Here is an 18,906-nt window from a genome sequence, read left to right as displayed (position 1 = left end):
TCAGTACCATTCTGTTTTAGTAACTATAGCCTTGTAGTATGATTTGAAGTCAGGTAATATGATGTGTCCAGATTCATTCTTTTTGTTTAGGATTGCTTTGGCTATTCAGGCTCTTTTTAGGTTCCATATGAATTTTAGGATTTACTTTTCTAGTTATGTAAAAATAATGTTGGCATTTTGATAGCAATTGCATGGAATCTGTAGATTGTTTTGGAAAGTATGGTCATTTCACAATATTGAGTCTCCCAATCCATGAGCATAGGATGTTTCCATTTGTTTGTGTCATCTATGATTTCTTTGAGGAGGGTTTTGCAGTATCCTTATAGACAGCTTTCACTTTGCTGTGTAGGTATATCCCAGGATTTTATTTTGCAGCTATTGGAAAAGGGATTGTGTTCTTGATTTGATTCTCAGCTTGATTGTTGTTAGTGTACAGCAATACTACTGATTTGTGTATGCTGATTATGGTCACCTGTGACTTTACTAAATTTATTTATCAAATTAGGAGTCTTTTTGTTTTCTGAGGTATATGATCATATCACTGGTGAACAATGATAGTTTGACTTCCTCTTTTCTAATATGAATGTCCTTTATTTCTTTCTCTTGCCTGATTACTCTGGCTAGGACTTCCAGCACTATGTTGAATAGAAGTGGTGAAAGTAGGCATCTTTGTCTTGCTCCAGTTCTCAGGAGGAATGCTTTCAACATTTCCCCATTTAATATGATGTTGGCTGTGGGTTTGTCATACATGACTTTTATTATTTTGAAGTATGTCCCTTCTATGCCTGGTTTTTTGGATTGGATCTATGCCTAGTTTATGATAGGATTTGTATCATAGAAGGGTGCTGGATTTTATCAAATGCTTTTTCTGCACCTATTGAGATAATCATATGGTTTTTGTTTTTAATGCTGTTTATGTGATGTATTACATTTATTGATTTCTGTATTATTGTATTACATTTATTGAAACCGTCCCGGCATCCCTGGGATTAAATCAACTTGTTTGTGTGTATTATCTTTTTGATGTACTGTTGAACTTGGTTTGCTATTATTTTGTTGAGGATTTTGGCATCTATGTTTATCAGGGTCATTGGTCTGTAGTTTTCTTTTCTTGTTATGTTCTTTCCTGGTTTTGGTATTAGGGTGATACTGTCTTCATAGAATGAGTTTGGAAGGAGGATTCCCTCTCTTAATCTTATGGAATAGTTTAGTAGGATTGGTACCAATTCTTTAAATGCCCAGTAGCATTCACTGTGAATCCCTGGACTTTCTTTGTTGGCAATTTTTGAATTACCAATTCAGTCTCACTGCTTGTTATTGGTCTGTTCAGGATTTCTATTTCTTTCTGATTTAATTAATGAGTGTTGTATGTTTCCAGAAATTTATGCATTTCCTTTGGATTTTCTAATTTGTGTGCATAGAAGTGTTCATAGTAGTCTCGAATGATCTTTTGTATTTCTGTGGTGTGGGTTGTAATGTCTCCATTTTCATTTCTGATGGAGCTTGGTTGAATCTCTTTTCTTGGTTAATCTAGCTGATAGTCTATCAATTTTGTTTATCTTTCCAAAGATCCAACTTTTGTTTTATTGATCTTTTGTATATTTTTGGTTTCAATGTCATTTAGTGCTACCCTGATCTTTATTATTTCTTTTTGTCTGCTAAAGGAGGCTAAAGATAAGGCCTCAATCCCTTCTGGCTTATAAGGTTTCTGCTGAGAACATATATCTTTATAGTACTGTGTTTGCTATTTCATCATCATATGCTGTTTCTTAAAGTTAATTTTCATAATGTGCACTTCTTTTATGTTTTTGTTTTTCTTCATCTTTCTGTGCTACTGGGACTAGGACCTCCAAAATAATCTTAGCTAAAAATATTGATAATGGGCATCTTTGTTTTATTCCTGTTCTCAGAAGAATAAGCATTTCATCAAGTATGAAACTAATTCTTTGCTGTGGGTTTTTCGTAACTACCATTCACTAGGCTAAAGAAGTTGCCTTTTAATTCTTGTTTTATAAATGATTACATTTATATTTGTTTATTTGTTTTATTATGAAACTTTTAAACAATTTTATTCATCTATTAAGATAAGTCATGTGCGTTTTCTCTTTTAATTAATGTGGTACATTAGTTGATTTTTTATATTAAATGCAACCTGAATTTTTAGAATAAATTCATTTTAGTCGTGATATCTTATCCTTTTTACATATTGGTGGGTTCATTTTTCTAATACTTTGTAAAGGATTTATACATCTCTATCTGTGAAATTAACTTGTAATTTTCTTTGTTTACATTAGTATTGTCAGGATTTGATGTCACATTATCTTCATAATTTGAAAAGTATTTTTTCTGTGTCTAAATCTTTGAATAGTTTTTTTTATTGAACTTTAAGTTCTGGGATACATATGTAGAACATGCAGGTTTGTTACATAGGTATACATGTGCCATGGTGGTTTGTGGCACCCATCAATCCATCATCCACATTAGATATTTCTCCTAATGCTATCACTACCCTAGCCTCCCACTCCCCAACAGACCCCAGTATGTGATGTTCCCCTCCCTGTGTCCATGTGTTCTCATTGTTCAACTCCCACCTGAGTGAGAAAGTGGTGTTTGGTTTTCTGTTCCTGTGTTAGTTTGCTGAGAATGATGGCTTCCAGTTTCATTCATATCCCTGAAAAGGACATGGACTCATCCTTTTTTATGGCTGCATAGTATTCTATGGTGTGTATATGCCACATTTTCTTTATCCAGTCTATCATTGATGGGCATTTGGGTTGGTTCCAAGTCTTTGCTATTGTGAACAGTGCTGCAGTAAACATATGTGTGCATGTGTCTTTATAGTAGAATGATTTATAATCCTTTAGGTATATACCTAGTAATGGAATTGCTGGGTTAAATGGTATTTCTGGTTCTAGGTCCTTGAGGAATCGCCACACTATCTTCCACAATGGTTGAACTAATTTATACGCCCACCAACAGTGTAAAAGCATTCCTATTTCTCCACATACTCTCCAGCATCTGTTGTTTCCTGACTTTTTAATGATTGCCATTCTAACTAGTGTGAGATGGTACCTTATTGTGGTTTGATTTGCATTTCTCTAATGACCAGTGATGATAAGCTTTCTTTCATATGTTTGTTGGCTGCATAAATGTCTTTTTTTTAAGAAGTGTCTGTTCATATCCTTCACCTACTTTTGATGGAGTTGTTTTTTCTTGTAAATTTGTTTTCTTTTTTTTTGTTTTGATTCTTTAAGTCATTTTATTTGATTTTACTTTATTTATTAGTATACTTTAAGTTCTGGGATACATGTGCAGAACGTGCAGGTTCATTACATAGGTATACATGTGCCATGGTGATTTGCTTCATCCATTCACCCTGTCATATACAGTAGGTATTTCTCCTAATGCTATCCCTCCCCTAACCCCTACCCTCTGTCTTCCTTCCCTTAGCCCCCCTTCCCACCGACAGGCCTGGTGTGTGATCTTCCCCTTCTTGTGTCCATGTGTTCTCATTGTTCAACACCTGCTTATGAGTGAGAACATGCAGTGTTTGATTTTCTGTTCTTGTGTCAGTTCGCTGAGAATGTTGTTTTCCAGCTTCATCCATGTCACTGCAAAGGACATGAATGCATCCTTTTTTATGGCTGCATAGTATCCCATGGTGTATATGTGTCACATTTTCTTTATCCAATCTGTCATTAATGGGCATTTGGGTGGTTTCCAAGTCTTTGCTATTGTGAGCAGTGCCACAATAAATGTATGTGTGCATGTGTCTTTATAATAGAATGATTTAATCCAGGTGTCTAGCTGCTATAGTACCAGAAATTGCAGTCACTTTATTTTCTTTTAGTTGAATTAAATCAGATCTCTCTCTCACTCTCTCTCTGTCTCCCTCTCTCTCCCTCTCTCCAAAGAAGAGTAATTCTCTTTCTTTCCCATCATCATTATCATCTCTCTCTCTCTCTGTTTTCAGAAGAAATCCTTTCTCTCAGTTACTAAAATCTCTCTCTTCAGGCATTTGGTATATTTTCTTCAAGGGGTTTCGGCTTTTGCAAAAGCAATCTCTACAAAAACATTAAGGTTACAAAAATCACAGAAGTGAGGAAATACTACTTAAGGTCAAGCTAATTGCTTAGAATGGGAGGGCGGGGAAAGATGGGTCAAATTAGCCTGCCATCCAAGAGGTGCAGTGTTATAGCTCTAATAGTGATATTTTAAATAAATTATAGTAGACTTCCAGAGAAGGATAACATTTGAACCAGACTGAAGGCACCTATGTCTCTAGCAATTAGGCATGAAATACAAATTAATAAAATAAGCTGGCAGAAGATGAAGTAATAAGAATTGTGGAATAAGTTGAGAATGTATATCCCATGGAAAGATAATGAAATTCAAATTTAAAAATAACTACTATGAAACTCTTTAGGCCAGTGAAAAATCACTAAATTTCATATTGTATTCATTCTGTGGGCTACAGTTTATAATTTTTGAAGCCATCTCCAGTAAGAGTAGAGAAGAAATCTTTTCTTTCTCTCTTTCTGGGTTTTTGGCTGAGGCTTTGTAACAAAAGACAGATTTACAAGATAAAAGCATACAAGTTTAGTTAGTATAAGATTTATGTGACATGAGAACCCTCATAAGAAAATGAAATCCTGAAGAAGTGGTTAAATCTGGATGATTTTATGTTAGAGTGGATGAAGAGTAGAAAATGGCAAAATCTAACAGAGGACAAAAGGATATGAGCTAAGAGTAGCTAAGGGTAGTATGACCTGTTTTGATTCCTTTCAGCATCCCTCCATCTTCAGAGATAAGGATGCTCATTTTCTTATAAGAAGAGCACCTCTCATATGAGGATATTATGACCTGCTTCAGGGGAGACAAGCAAGATCACAGAGTTCTTGCACCTGATATTTCTCAGATTCCTTCAGCTTAAAATATCCAATTCTGTCATAGTGTTATATTTTGGAGTAGCATGTCCTGAACCCTGTTATTTCAAAGAACAAGAAATATTTATGTGTGATGTTATGGATAATTTAGAAGAAATTGACATTTGACTGTTAGGTTTCCTGAGGGTTTTTAGCTGCTTGGAAAGGGGATTCTTAGTTTTATATATTTACTTTTGTGCATAGTTTTTTGTTTGTTGTTTCAATGTCAATTAGGAAGTAATGATAGAAAGAAAAAATTGAATTTTTCCTCTTTGTCACCAGATTTTTTTTTTCAAAGGAAAATATTTCTTTTCTTTCTTTTTTGGGTTTCTTTCTTTGCTGTCTTTGTTGGATAAAACATCTCTTCAGGGAGTGGTCCTATATATTCTCTTATACTCTTTACAAGTATTTATATGCTTTAATGAAAATTACTGTGTATATATATTTGTACTATATAACTTGTTTATTATTTTTAAAACTCTGGGTCAGTTGTGAAATACATTTAATAGGTCCTGAATAGTATTTTTAAAAAGAAATGGAAAACTTGAAATTTTTTTAGAAGTTATTAGAGTGTATCACCCACGATAAGGTGAGTATTGCTTTATAAAACTTATATTTCTGTTTGTGTGTGTGCTCACAATATAGAAGTATTTCTTGCTATGCATTTTGATCACTAGAGTTTGAAAGCTGAATGAAATAATATTAAAATAATACCAGATCTCTGCCTTAATGAATTTAAAATCTACTTTATTTAAATCCTACTTTATTTCTTAACTTTGCAGAAAGAAATGTGATCTTAAAAGATGTAATTGATGTTTTCACTAATTCACCTAACCCATCAACACCATTCGACAGTAAGTATAGTAAAAGAATAAAAATTAGAAACCAGTTTCTTAGGTCATTTAATGGGATCTTATCTTTTCTAAAATATAATTTGTTTCTCTGTGTATTTGCAACACTTTCCTAAGTTTTCTTTGCTTTATTTGAAATGTAATCTGCTTTCTTATTCCTTATCATATTCAATTTATGCTTTGAGTATAATGAATTATTTAGAACTATATACCTAGAATATCCTCCTTTAAAATCAATAATTTGTCTCAGTATTACACTTCATTGTAAAAGCATAAAGCCTTCCCATTACTCTAGTACAATTTTCTCTCACCTTTATAAATAGCCACATGCTTATTTTCCTCACCTGTAGTGAAATGTGTTAAAGAAAGTAAAAGAAAGATCTAGTGTTCTTAAAATTGGTTGGTAGATAAGAGAGAAACACTTTCTGGTATTTGGATAGTGTATGACTGTTTTCCAGTCTGTAGCAAATTTATATTTTTTAGTGTTTTCCTTTCCCCAACAATTTGGCTTCTATTTCACCTTCTTGCCTTCGTTCTAAGAGCTACCACACACCTGTTCTTGAAAAGCTTTGCAGTCTGTGAAAGACCAGAGCCTGTAGCAGAAACACCTTTCAGGGATAGTAGTTACTGTAAAAGTGAGCTTTACAAAATATTTACAGAAACTCAACTTTTACTTGACTAGTGGTATGCTAAACATTTTTTATTATTTAACTGACTTCTAAAAACAAAGCCCATAATTATGTTTTAAAAGCTCTTTAACTTAGAATTTCTTCTATAGTAGGCTGTGGTTTTTATATCTTAAAAGGGGCTTTGCCCCAACTTCATTATCTGTTCTCTATTCTGCCTGTATTTTCAGATTTACTTAAAGAGATCACAACTCTTGATAGTATCAGAAATGATACAATGCCTGTAAATGAGCTGAGCTCCAAACTCTTGAGTGCTGGCATTCCAATAAGCAACAAGACATTCCAAGAGCTCTTGAGACAAGCATCTGTTGATGGTGAATACTTTTTGAAAGAGCAATCTATTTTGAGCTTACCGAAGTCCTAGTTTTGCTGTGTGCTTGGGATAGGTGTCGTATATATCTATATTTTATTTTTTGATCAGTAAAAGTGTTTATTTTTTACTTTTATTTATTTTGAGACAGAGTCTCACTCTGTCTTCCAGACTGGAGTGCAGTGGCGTGATAACGGCTCACTGCAGCTTCGGCTTCCTGGGCTCAAGCCATCAAACTCCTGAACTCAAGCTATCTACCCGCTTTAGCCTCCCAAAGTGATGGGATTACAGGTGTGAGCCACCACGCTCAGCCCAAAAGTATTTAGTTTTTAATTGGCAAATGAAAAAATATTTATGGTGTACAATGTGATGTTTTGAAATACGTAAACATTGTGGATGATTAAATCAAGCTAATTAACATATCCATTACCTTAAATCATTATAATTTTTTGATAGCATATAAAATGTAGTCTTTTATCTGTTTTCAAGTATACAGTACATTATGAACTATAGTCACCTTGCACTAAAATAAATCTCCAGAACTTATTCCTCTTGTCTAACTGAAACTTTGTTTCTTTTAACCAATATCTCCCCTCAAATTCCCGACTCCCCTCAAATTCCCTAGACTTTGTTTCTATTACTCCAACTTTTTTAGATTCCACATATGAGTGAGATAATGCAGTATTTGTCTTTCTGTGCCTGGTTTGTTTCAAAAAACATAATGTCCTCCAGGTTCATCCATGTTGTTGCAAATGACAGGATTTTCTTCTTTTTTAAAAGGTTGAGTAGTATTCTATTGTGCATATATATTTATAACATAGAGATGGACATCACATTTTCAAAAATCTATTCATCTGTTGATGAATGGGCACTGAGGTTGATTCTTTGTCTTGGCTATTGTGAGGAGTGCTGCAATGAACATGGGAGTGCAGATATCTCTTTGACATGCTGATTTCATTTCCTTTGGATATATACTTGGAAGTGAAATTTATGGATCACATGGGAGTTCTGTTTTTAATTTTTAAGGAATTTCTATACTGTTTTTCATAATGGTAGTACTCATTTACATTCCCACCATAACTGTACAAGAGTTCCCTTTTCACCACTTCCTCACCTACACTTCTTCTTTTGTCTTTTTGATAAAAGCTATTCTTACACATGAGTGGGTAAACTGGGTCTTAGAAATATGATGAGAACATTGGCACATTGAGAGCTAATTGAAATTCATAGATTTTTCTACTAGAAATATATATATATATATATATATATTTTTTTTTTTTTTTTGTGGGGACGGAGTTTCGCTCTCGTTACCCAGGCTGGAGTGCAATGGCGCGATCTCGGCTCACCGCAACCTCCGCCTCCTGGGTTCAGGCAATTCTCCTGCCTCAGCCTCCTGAGTAGCTGGGATTACAGGCACGCGCCACCATGCCCAGCTAATGTTTTGTATTTTTAGTAGAGACGGGGTTTCACTGTGTTGACCAGGATGGTCTCGATCTCTTGACCTCATGATCCACCCGCCTCGGCCTCCCAAAGTGCTGGGATTACAGGCTTGAGCCACCGCGCCCAGCCTACTAGAAATATTTTTAAGAGTTATCCTCTATTTAGCATCAAATCTATGCACCAAAATTTAATTATTTAAGCCAAGCAAATTCCTTTAGTTAGAATTTCTTTCTTGTTTTGAGAAAACAGATTGTGGGTAAAACTATTTTAAATTAATTGATTTTTATCCTGCTAATTTCCAGAAATTACAAAATTTTCCATCCTTACACTTTGTCATGGTTATTTAATGATTATCAGCATTGATACCTTGCCATTTCATAATCCTTGTATTTTACTTTTTAGAAAATAGTAATGTAAGTCTCAAGAAAATTTTGGAGAATGTGAACATAAATAAGCCAGCTTCTGTATTTGAAGGTGGGTCAATCAATATTTTATTTTAGATATTTAGATAGTTTTCATTGCCTCTTGTTATTATTTTTTAAATGGCATTATGAGGCATAATTGATATAAAACTGTATATTTTTATATTTAAAAGGACATTTAATTAAGCGTAGATATATGCACGCACCTATGCAACGATCATTACAATCAAGATAATAAGCATATCCCTTACCCCTAAAACTTTCTCATACCCTTTATAATCTTTCTTGCCTTTCTCCACATTTACCACATTCCCAGGCAACCACTGGTAAGCTTTGCTTCACTAGAAATTTGTTTTTGCATTTCTAATAATTTTATGTAAATGGATGTGCTCTTTTTTTTTTTTTTTTGCTGGCTTTCTTCACTCAGCATAATTATTTTGAAATGTATCCATGTTATAGTGTGCATAAGTAGTTCATTCCTTGTATTGCTGAATAGTAATTCACTTTATAGATATACTACAGTTTATCTACTTTCCTGGTGATATAGGTAAATTAGGTTGTTTCCAGGTTTTGCCTATTACAAATACAGCTTCTGTAAACATTCACAATCAAGTTGTTGTATAAACATATGCTTTCATTTCTTTGGACAATTGCCAAGGGGTGTGCTAACTGAATCACATGGTAGATGCATGTTTAACATTTTAAGAGTATAGTGAGCTATTTTCTAAACTGGATTTACCATTTTACATTCCCAGGAGCAATGTATGAGAGTTTCAGTTTCTCCAGACTCTTGTTAATACTTGATATATTCAGTCTTTCAAATTTTAACCATTCTAAGAAGTATATAGTAGTATCTCATTGTGGTACTACTTTGCATTTTCTTTCTTTTTTTTTTTTAATTATATTTTAGGTTCTGGGATTCATGTGCAGATCATGCAGGATTATTGCATAGGTACATACATGGCAATGTGGTTTGCCGCCTCCATCCCCCTGTCATCTATATCTGGCATTTCTCCCCATGTTATCCCTCCCAAACCTCCCCATCGCAATTTTCCCTCCCCTAGCCCCCCAAACAGACCACAGTGTGTGATGCTCCCCTCCCTGTGTCCATGTGTTCTCATTGTTCAACACCTGCATATGGGTGAGAACCTGTGGTGTTTGCTTTTCTGTTCTTGTGTCAGTTTGCTGAGAATGATGGTTTCCAGATTCATCCATGTCCCTACAAAGGACACAACTCATCATTTTTTATGGCTGCATAATTCCATGGTGTATATATGCCACATTTTCCTTGTCCGGTGTATCATCGATGGCCATTCGGGTTGGTTCCAGGTCTTTGCTATTGTAAACAGTGCCGCAGTGAACATATACGTGCATGTGTCTTTATAATAGAATGATTTATAATCCTTTGGGTATATAACCAATAATGGGATTGCTGGATTAAATGGAATTTCTATTTCTAGTTCCTTGAGGAGTCGCCACACTGTCTTCCACAATGGTTGAACTAGTTTACACTCCCACCAACAGTGGAAAAGTGTTCCTATTTCTCAGCATTCTCTCCAGCATCTGTTGTCTCCAGATTTTTTAATGATCGCCATTCTAACTGATGTGAGGTGGTATCTCAATGTGGTTTTGATTTGCATTTCTCTAATGACCAGGGATGATGAACATTTTTTCATATGTTTGTTGGCCTCATATATGTCTTCTTTTTAAAAGTGTCTGCTCATACCCTTCTTCCACTTTTGAATGGGTTTGTTTGTTTTCTTGTAAGTCTGTTTTAGTTCTTTGTAGATTCTGCATATGAGCCATTTGTCAGATGGGTAGATGGCAAAATTTTTTCCCATTCTGTTTGTTGCCTGTTCGCTCTAATGGTTGTTTCTTTTGCTGTACAGAAGCTCTTAAGTTTAATTAGATCCCATTTGTCTATTTTGGCTTTTGTTGCCAATGCTTTCAGTGTTTTAGTCATGAAGCCCTTGCCTGTGCCTATGGTCTGAATGGTTTTGCCTAAGTTTTCTTTTAGGGTTTTTATGGTGTTAGGTCTTATGTTTAAGTCTTTAATCCATCTGGAGTTAATTTTAGTGTAAGGCATCAGGGAGGGGTCCAGTTTCTGCTTTCTGCACATGGCTAGCCAGTTTTCCCAACACCGTTTATTAAACAGGGAATCCTTTCCCCATTGCTTGTTTTTGTCTGGTTTGTCAAAGATCAGATGGTTGTAGATATGTTGCGTTGCGTCCGAGACCATTTCAGGCAAATACTTGGAATAAAGGAATTTGGGACTAATATTTATTAATTTTAGAATCATAGAGATAATATTAATTGAGATATATGCTTGGATAGTGGTCTAAAATTTTAGGAACATTGTTGTTCAGAAATTTAGAAAGTAAAAACATTATTTCCAGAAAGTATTAAGTAACTTACAGAATCTCCATTTGCTTTCAGATATAGACGCAGCTCTCAATACTGTCAACTTGATGAACTGTGACAGAGTTCAACTTAGTGACTTGAAAAATGCTTTTGATGACCTCAATATTTCCTTAAAGCCTGAAGAACATCAGATGTTAGTGAAAACACTTGATGCTGATGGTATATATAATCACTATAAGTTGATTTTTCTAATAAAATGACAGCAATTTTTAAATTCCCCTTTCTTATTTTCCATTCATTACTCCTTAATATTTTTTTTGCTTTATTCTTTTAATGGGAAAACATTCTGTAATTTATCTTGATAGAAAATATTGAATAAGGTTAGTATGATTTTTTTAAAGCCCTTACTTTATAACCCCATTGGGTATCCTGTGTTGATTCCATCATGGTATGTTTGTTTTTAGGACTTACTGTAGAAATCAGAAAAGGTGAAGTGCAGTAGATACAGTAGTCCTCCCTTACCCACATGGGATGTGCTTGAAGACCTCCACTAGATGCCTAAGACCATGGATAGCACCAAACCCTCTAATATACTGTATTTTTCCCGTATGCACATACCCATGATAAAGTTTAATTTATAGATTAGGCATAGTAAGAGATTAACAATAAAGTAGAACAATTATAACAATATAGTAGCATCACTACTCTTGCACTTTGGGGCCATTATTAAGTAAAAGAAAGGTTACTTGAATGCAAGCACTTCAGTATTGCAACAGTTGATCTGATAACCAGGATGACTACTAAGTGACTAACAGGCAGGTAGTATATGCAATGTGGATACATTAGACAAAGGGATAGTTGAGGTCCAGGTCTGGACAGATTGGTAGGGTGGGATGGTATAGGATTTTATCACACTACTCAGAAGAGTGTGCAATTTAAAAATTATAAATTGTTTATTTCTGAAATTTTCCATTTCATATTTCAGACTGTGCTTGACTGTGGGTAACTGAAAGAGAGGAAAGTGAAACTGCACATGAGTAGGGACTACTGTAATTCTCTGAGGCTGTGCTAATGTGAAACTGCTGTTAGACAGAAGGAGACTAAGGGAGGATGTTCACCCCTCTGTCTGAGATAGTTTTGACATGAAGTTGAGTGTAAATCTTCAGAGATTTCAGAGAAAAGAATATATAAGTTTCAAATTTTGGCAGTTATGTGCACTTTTAAAAATTAAAATCATTTCTGAAAAATATTTTCTTTCTTATATTATTAAATGGATTTGACATTGCTTAATCAGTTTTATTGGCTGGGGTCATTGCAAGGCATAACTTCAGGAGCACATTGTCTCTGTGTGAACAGTACACCTTGGTGTACAACCTAGTCTTCGTGGTTATATGTGACAGACTTGATCATGAGTGCCTGTATTTGTCAGGAACTATATAATATGTAATGTATTCAAAGAAATAGAAAATATTCACATTTAGAAAACTTTGAGTCTAGTTAGTGAGGCAAAGCATAAATATAAAATATGAATAAAAATACAACAAAAGGTATATAACATATAGGAGATAAAAGTTCAGTGAATTGTGCAGTGTTATGTCGAAGTTCTTGAATACTTGCCAGAGAAACAGTGATGATACTGAGTTGAATAGGAGTTTAGAGAAGAACTGTTTTATTCATTCAAAGTTTATTCAGAACCTATTGCTTGCTGGGAATTAAATATGTAAAGATAAAAGATAATTTCTCAAGCGCTTACAGACTACTGAGATACAAACAATGAGGATACTAATAGCTAAATACTGTGGTAGAGGTAAACATAGAGTATTCTAGAAATATATACAGTATACCTAACCCACACAGAGTTGGATAAGGTAGTGAGAAGAGGACTTCTGGAGAAAATTCTGTTGGAGTTTTAAAATACAGTTGTACCTTGTTTTATTGCACTTTGCTTTATTGTACTTTGCAGATTTTTTTTTAAAACAAATTGAAGGTTTACAGCAACCCTATTTCAAGCAAGTCTATTAGCACCGTTTTCCTAACAGTATGTGATCACTTTGTGTTTCTTTGTCACATTTTGGTAACTCTCACAATTTTAAGTTGTTTATATGTCTGTTATAGTGACTTGTGATCAATGATTTTTGATATTACTATTTAGTTTTGGGGTAGTACCATGAACTGCACCCATATATGATGGCAAACTTAGTTGATAAAGTGTGTGTTCTAACTGCTACACTGACCAGCTATTCCTCCATTCTCTATCCCTCTTCTTGGGCCCCCCTATTCCTTGAGACACAACAATATTGAAATTAAGCCAATTAATAACTGTACAATGACCTCTAAATATTCTTCTTCTTCTTCCTCTTCCTCTTCTTTCTTCTCCTCCTTCTCCTCCTCCTCCTCCTTCTCCTCCTTCTTCTCCTTCTTCTCCTTCTCCTTCTCCTTCTCCTCCTTCTCCTTTTCCTTCTCCTTCTCCCTCTTCTTCTTCTCCTCCTCCTCCTCCTCCTTCTCCTCCTCCTCTTCTTCTTCTTTCTTCTTTCTTCTTCTTTTCTTCTTTTCTTCTTTCTTGTACCTGGGGTCATGGCTTCAAAGGCAGGCTGACTATCTTGTTAGGGGCTAATGCATCTAGTGACTTTAAGTTGAAGTCATTCATTAATTTCATTAACCAGTCTGAAAATCCAAGGGTTCTTAAGATACTACTAGCACAGGATAAATCTACTCTGTCTGTGCTCTATAAATGGAATTACAAAGCCTGGATGACAGCACATTGTTTGCAGCATGATTTACTGAAAATTTTAAGCCCACTGTTGTGACTTACTGCTCAGAAAAAGATTACTTTCAAAATATTACTGCTCATTAACAGTGCAGCTAGTCACCAAGAGCTCTGATGGAGATGTACAAGGAGATGAATATTGTTTTCGTGCCTGCTAACACAACATTCTGCGGCCCGTGTACCAAGGAGTAATTTTGACTTTCAAGTCTTGTTATTTAAGAAATACATTTTTTAAGGCTGTCGCTGCCACAGATAGTGATTCCTCTGATGGATCTGGGCAAAATAAAATGAAAACTTTCTGGAAGAGACCCTTCATTCTAGAGCCATTAGGAACATTCATGATTTGTGGGAGGAGGTCAAAATGTCAACATTAACAGGAATTTGGAAGCTGTTGGCTCTAGCCTTCATGATAACTTTAAGAATTCATTAGAAAAAGTACCTGCATATGTAATATAAATAGCAAGAGAACTAGAACTAGAAGTGGATCCCAAATATGTGACTGAATTGCTGCAATTTCATGATAAAACTTTAATGGATAAGAAGTAAGCAAAGAAAGTAGTTTCCTGAGATGGAATCCACACACCTGGTGAAGATGCTGGGAACACTGTTGAAATGACAACAAAGGATTTGGAAGATTACATAACCTTAATTGATAAAGCAGTGGCAAGGTTTGAAAGGATTGATTCTAATTTGAAGGAAGTTCTGCTATGGGTAAAGTGCTGTCAAACATTATTGCATGCTACAGAGAAATCTTCCATGAAGGGAACAGAAAATCGATGCAGCAAATTTCATTGTTGTCTTATTTTAAGAAATTGTCACAGCCATCCCAATCTTCAGCAACTACTACACTGATCTGTCAGCATTCATCAATATTAAGGCAAGACCCTCTACCAGCAAAAAGATTGACTCACTGAAGACTCAGATGATTACTAGCCTGTTTTAGCAATGAAGTATTTTTAAGTTAAGGTATGTACATTGAGTGTTTTAGACATCATGCTACTGCATATTTAGTAGAATAAAGTGTACACATAACTTTTATATGCACCGCACTGGGAACCAAAAAAATTTGTGACTTGTTTTATTGTACTATTTACTTTACTGCAGTGGTCTGAAACTGAAACTGCAATATCTCTGAGGTATGCCTGTATGAATAGGAATTAGTCAAGCTTGTGGGTACAGGGAAGGGGACTGGAAGAGGTTATGAGAGAATACTTAGTATGTGCAAAGTGTATAAGAGGGAAGCTTATGGAGAAGTCAAGAACTCCAAGTAGTCTAGAATGTTTGCGTCAGGGCAAAGGGGTGTGTGTGTGTGTGTGTGTGCACGCGCGCGTGCACATGCTTATGCATGTGGGTATGTGTGTATTTTTTCATACACATGTATGTGTGTATTTTTCAAAATGAACTTCACAGTTCATTTTGATGTGAATTAAACTTTGATCATTGACTTGCGAGTGTATGGTAGTATAGAGAGAGAGAGAGAGAGAGAGAGAAATGAGGTGTCCAGGTAGCCCACAGAAGATCAATAGTTTTTCTTACTTGATTTTTTTCTGAGCAAAATTATTTGAACTTTATCTTGAAGACTAAAGACTTACTGAAGAATTCAAAATTGAAAAGTTATGTGATTAATTTTGTTCTTTATAATAGGCATTCTGATAGCAGTATTAAGAAAGGCGAGATTGGAAGCAGGGAGATATAGAAAGCAAACAGTAATGTAGGTTAAAAATTAGGAGTGTTAACTAAGGCTTGGCTCTAGTGTTGAAAAGAAAGGGACAGATATGAGGTTGAGGAAGCAGAACTTCATCATTGTTTGATAAAGTTAGGGTAGGGAGAGGGACAGGGATTGAGGATGAGTAGTACATTTCTGGCTTGGGAGACTGATTTCATGGCAATGCTTTATACTAAAATAGGGAATACAGGAGGATGATCCGGTTTAGATGCAAAGATGAGGAGTTCAGCTTAAGAAGTATCGTGTTTGAGGTGCTTATGGACATAGAGTTGAAGATGTGTAGTGAACAGTGGTCTAGCCTGGAAATCGAAACTTGGGAATCATCAACATACAGTTCATAGTTAGGGGAGAGTTTAGGGAAAGTTTATAGATCATATTAAGAAGAGGGCTAAGGAGAGAGAAATCAGGCATGCTAATTTTTTTTTTTATTGTACTTTAAGTTCTGGGGTACATGTGCAGATCTTGCAGAATTGTTGCATAGGTACATATAGAGGCATGCTAATATTTAAGCAATGATAGAGAAAGAGTGGTTTATAAAGGACATTAAGAAGAAACAGGCCAGGTGCGGTGGTTCACACCTGTAATCCCAGCACTTTGGGAGGCTGAGGTGGGAAGATCACAAGGTCAGGAGTTAGAGACCAGCCTGACTAACATGGTGAAACCCCATCTCTACTAAAAATACAAAAATTAGCTAGGCATGGTGGTGTGCGCCTGTAATCCCAGCTATTCAGGAGGCTGAGGCAGGAGAATCACTGAGGCAGGAGAATCACAGGAGGCAGAGGTTGCAGTGAGCTGAGATTGTGCCACTCCCCTCCAACCTGGGTGACAGAGCGAGACTCCATCACAAAAAAACTATTTTAAATTTCATACGGAACCAAAAAAGAGCCCACATGGCCAAGACAATCCTAAGTAAAACAAAACAAAACAAAACAAACAAAACAAGGCTGGAGGCATCATACTACCTGACTTCAAACTATACTACAAGGCTACAGTAATCAAAACAGCATAGTACAGGTACCAAAACAGAGATGTAGACCAATGGAACAGAACAGAGGCCTCAGAAATAATGCCACACATCTACGACCATCTGATCTTTGACAAACCTGACAAAAACAAGCAGTGGGGAAAGGATTCTTTATTTAATAAATGGTGTTGGGAAAACTGGCTAGCCATATGCAGAAAGATGAAACTGGATCCCTTCCTTACACCTTATACACAAATTAACTCAAGATGAATTAAAGATTTTAAACATAAGACCTAACACCATAAAACCCCTAGAAGAAAACCTAGGCAATACCATTGAGGACATAGACATGGGCAAAGACTTTATGACTGAACATCAAACGTAATGGCAACAAAAGCCAAAATAGACAAATGGGATCTAATTAAACTAAAGAGCTTCTGCACAGCAAAAGAAATTATCATCAGAGTAAACAGGCAACCTACAAGAATGGGAGAAAAATTTTGCAATCTACCCATCTGACAAAGGGCTAATATCCAGAATCTACAAAGAACTTAAACAAATTTACAAGAAAAAAACAACCTCATCAAAAAGTGGGCAAAGAATATGAACAGACACTTCTCAAAAGGAGACATTTATGCAGCCAACAAACATGAAAAAAAGTTCACCATTACTGGTCATTAGAGAAATGCAAATCAAAACCACAGTGAGATACCATCTCACACCAGTTAGAATGGCAACCATTAAAAAGTCAGGAGACGACAGATGCTGGAGAGGATGTGGAGAAATAAGAATGCTTTTACGCTGTTGGTAGGAGTATAAATTAATTCAACCATTGTGGAAGGCAGTGTGGTGATTCATTAAGGATCTAGAACTAGAAATACCATTTGACTCAGCAATTCCATTACTGGGTATATACCCAAAGGATTATAAATTATTCTTTTATAAAGACATGTGCACATGTATGTCTATTGTGGCACTGTTCACAATAGCAAAGACTTGGAACTAACCCAAATGCCCATCAGTGATAGACTGGGTAAACAAAATGTGGGACATATACACCATGGAATACTATGCAGCCATAAAAAAGGATGAGTTCATATTCTTTGCAGGGACATAGATGAAGCTGGAAACCATCATTCTCAGCAAACTAACACAAGAACAGGAAATCAAACACTGCATGTTTTCACTCATAAATTGGTGTTGAACAATGAGAACATGGGAACATCACACACTGGTGCCTGCCATGGGTTTGGGAGGGGCTAAGGAAGGGATAGCATTAGGAGAAATACCTAATGTAGATGACAGGGTGATGGATGCAGCAAACCACCATGGCACGTGTATAACTATGTAACAAAACTACATGTTCTGCACATGTACCCCAGAACTTAAAAGTATAATAAAAAAAAAGGAGTAAGAAGAAGAGGAGGGGGAGGAGGAGGAGGGGGGGAGGAAGGAGGGAGGAGGAGGATGAGGGAGGAGGGAGAAGGGAGGAGGAAGGAGGAGGAGGGATTAAAAAAAGAAGAAAAAAAAGAAATAACCAGAATGGTAGGACGGAAACTAAGAGAAAGCTGTAGCAACAAAACAAAGGAAAGAGTTTGAAGAGTTAAATAAGACAAAAAGTTAAAAATGCTTATCATTTGGCAATAAATAGTTAACTGGTGAACTTGTGAGTACAATCTCAGTGGAGGTGGAAGTCAAAATAGCAATAGTTTGAGATGTGAGTGAGGATATGATAAATAAAAACACTTTTTTCCCAAAAATTAAGTTACAAAGGAAAGGAAAGGGATAGAGTAATAGAAGTATAGGATCAAGGGAAGGCTTTTACTTATGAGCTAGTTTTGTTATGAATAGGAAGGATTTGGATAGGTAGAGAGTATACTGCATTTTGGGCAAAAATGTACAGGGTAGAAAATCATTCTTTGAGGGGTAATAAGTGAACCAAGTTAGCTCACTATGTAAGTCTTTTATGTTTCTTGAATCTATTAATATATCTTTGTTCTGTTTTTCTCTTTACAGAAAAGGGAGACACTTCCCTAAAGAGTGCACTTTTCGCATTGAAAAGCAATAGGCGTTTACAAGATTTCAGAGGTGAGAATAATTAGGAAATTTTCTATACCTGGAGAATACAGAAAATGTTTACTGTAATTGTTGAAAGTAATGGGCCACTTCCATAAAAATCTAACTAATATGCTATAAGGTCAGATGAATGGTACACATTTAGTATTTTAAGAGTTCACATGAAGGTGAGAGTCCTATGTTCATTTAAGACTAGTTTTTAATATTAGTTATTCATTCATAGCTGAAGAAAACAATGCGTCTTCCAAAAAGGATGGCAAAAATATCTGCCTTTAAAAATGTTTTAATAAATTAAAAATTTCTGATTTGGTAATACATTTATACATATCATAAATTAGTAAGTGCATAGAGATCTACAGTTAAAATCTCCCTCTGATC

General features: G+C 35.5%; 1 protein-coding gene across 1 annotated transcript in view; it reads left to right on the top strand.

The window, feature by feature from the left end:
- Nucleotides 1-18,906, top strand: part of EFCAB13 (EF-hand calcium binding domain 13) — a 237,660-nt gene that overhangs the window by 107,897 nt on the left and 110,857 nt on the right. Inside the window, exons 28-32 of the mRNA XM_032265955.1 lie at nucleotides 5,708-5,779; nucleotides 6,633-6,776; nucleotides 8,615-8,686; nucleotides 11,071-11,214; nucleotides 18,469-18,540. Of these exons, the coding sequence (XP_032121846.1) occupies nucleotides 5,708-5,779; nucleotides 6,633-6,776; nucleotides 8,615-8,686; nucleotides 11,071-11,214; nucleotides 18,469-18,540 (504 nt within the window). The remainder of the gene's footprint in view (nucleotides 1-5,707; nucleotides 5,780-6,632; nucleotides 6,777-8,614; nucleotides 8,687-11,070; nucleotides 11,215-18,468; nucleotides 18,541-18,906) is intronic.

The sequence above is a fragment of the Sapajus apella genome, unplaced genomic scaffold (assembly GCF_009761245.1).
Source record: "Sapajus apella isolate SASKATOON/1434 unplaced genomic scaffold, GSC_monkey_1.0 scaffold153, whole genome shotgun sequence".
Classification (NCBI taxonomy): Eukaryota; Metazoa; Chordata; class Mammalia; order Primates; family Cebidae; genus Sapajus; species Sapajus apella.
Note: the sequence above shows the minus strand (reverse complement) of the source record. Positions and strands in the feature narration are given on the sequence as shown.